Source organism: Penaeus monodon, chromosome 34, assembly GCF_015228065.2.
Source record: "Penaeus monodon isolate SGIC_2016 chromosome 34, NSTDA_Pmon_1, whole genome shotgun sequence".
In the NCBI taxonomy this organism is placed as follows: domain Eukaryota; kingdom Metazoa; phylum Arthropoda; class Malacostraca; order Decapoda; family Penaeidae; genus Penaeus; species Penaeus monodon.
Window position 1 is genome coordinate 30322685 of NC_051419.1, and position 1989 is coordinate 30324673.

Sequence of the window (1989 nt, forward strand, 5' to 3'; positions counted from 1 at the left end):
AATTTATGTATATTTGTATTTACTCCACGTCCGACAGAGTATCAGGGTACAATCGCACGGTGTGAAATGATACCCTATTAGTATCAGTTAAAAAAATCGACAAAGAGATACTGACTACTTGGCAGCTCACCTCATCTCCCACACAGAGCGATATTATAGTAGCGTGTTACTAGTATAAGGACTGACATGTGAGGGACCTGCATTTATTTCGTGCGCCTCTAGCTTGTCGCATCGAAAACTATGTACATCACGTGATAACGCTGCAAAAATGAGAGAATGATTCTACTCAGGACTTCAAAGATGGGAACAGTGTGGAATGGGGTGTTAATCATGGCAGTTTTATGAGGTAACAGGGGGAGGGAAGCGCACTCTCATGGTAGGGAGAGAGAGAATTCCCAAAGCCGATTCTCAAACCCTTCCTCTTTTGGTAAGAAAAGTAGATGCTAATCCCACCCTTACCACAAGAGGATGAAAGGAAGAATATCCTTTGTTGCTGGGAGAGGGTCGCTTTCGTATAGTAGAAGACTTCCTTACTCGTTTTATAGATCCCTCAATAGGAACATTTTCCCATCCTTACTACGTTAGCATGTGATGTCCATAGCTCTGACTTCCCAAGAGGTGTCGAAAGGGGGACACAATAGGCACTTGAGAAAACAAAGATTACATGTCAGTCCGTCATACTTAGTAACACGAATGTCTCACTCTGTGCGGATGTTGAGGAGACGGTAAGTTTGATTTTTTCTTATATCAGACACTGAAAGGATGTTAATTCACACCATGGGAGTGCCCCCGGACACTGTGTCAGGCGGGTCGTTCATACATACGCTACTAAAACCTGGATTGTTAGCTAAGAGGAATAGGCTCACGGATGCAAAATAGGCTCATCTACTGTCCACTTCCACTGCAGGACACAGTGGGTACAGGCGACACCCTTTGGCAGCTTCACCTGCACGGTGTGGTCGCCGTGGATGGAGCCGGCGAGGGTGTAGCGGTGACCACCGATTTCCGCCATGGCAAGGAAATGCTCGTCCAAACACTCCTGGGAATCCCTCGCACTCGGGTCGTTGTTGCTGCACAGTCGGAACTCGTAGAAACCCTGAAATACAAGCGCAAATAGGGGTGAATATAATACCCTTTTGGAATGCGTATAGGAGCAATGACATGCGTAGAGCGAGCCAAGATATGGGTGTCTTTGAGACCTCGTGGTTGGCCGAGATGTGGATGGTCACGGGGACGACCTGACCCTCGCTGTAGTTGGCGGTCACGACGCCGCGGCCGAAGCGTCCGCCTCGCTCGTGGGGTCGTGGCTCCGGCAGCCGCCAGTCGTCCCCGCACACGCCGCAGCGACCGCCATTTATACGGTGTTGCACCTGCGAAAATAAAACAAACAAAGGCATTAGGGAACAACGCCCCACGTGCCCTGTTTGCTTCACAGAGAACATCTTCACAGGAATTTTTCGAAATCTACCCACTTCTCGTCCGCCGCAGAAGAGCTCACTGTCATTGTAATTCGTAGGCGTATCGAAGCCGAACCTCCAGGCGGAGTTGCGGGCGGCGGGCGAAGACATGTACCCGTGGGCGTAGACTAAGCCCACAACCGCCCACGACAGCAGCGGAATCTACCCCCCACACCCCCCAGAAAGAAATTAAATTCAAAAAATCAAACTCATAGCACTGAAGGCCATCCAGCTTGCAATCCTCACCGATATACTTCATCCCCCGTAGAAAAAAATGTACCGTCATTCGAGCAAAATACCTTCGTAATAATATTCATTTATAGGAAAGCTGGATTGTGAAAGCTCCTGCTGCGATCTCTCAAGGGGAAAAATTCTGTTTCTCAGACAGTGTAGTGTATATATCCCCGCTCGTTAACGCATCACTGGGAGTGTCTGACTTCAAGTCCTACAGTGAATTTAAGCGTCACTGTTATTGTTAAATTTCTCATCTTTTGTGATTGACTTGTGTATTTCGAAATTTTCCCTTTCGCTT

At 48.1% G+C, this 1989-nt stretch overlaps 1 protein-coding gene across 2 annotated transcripts in view; it reads right to left on the bottom strand.

Moving 5' to 3' along the window:
• LOC119594474 overlaps positions 1–1583 on the bottom strand; it is a 2599-nt gene extending 1016 nt beyond the window's left edge. The window contains exons 1-2 of one of the 2 annotated variants that reach the window (XM_037943509.1): positions 1200–1583; positions 947–1096 (exon numbers count right to left, since the gene is read on the bottom strand). In XM_037943509.1, the coding sequence (XP_037799437.1) occupies positions 947–1096; positions 1200–1568 (519 nt within the window). In that variant the 5' untranslated portion in view covers positions 1569–1583. Of the gene's footprint in view, positions 1–187; positions 1097–1199 lie in introns of those variants that run through there. The other variant, XM_037943510.1, reaches the window with a different exon arrangement.
• Positions 1584–1989: the final 406 nt, after the last annotated feature.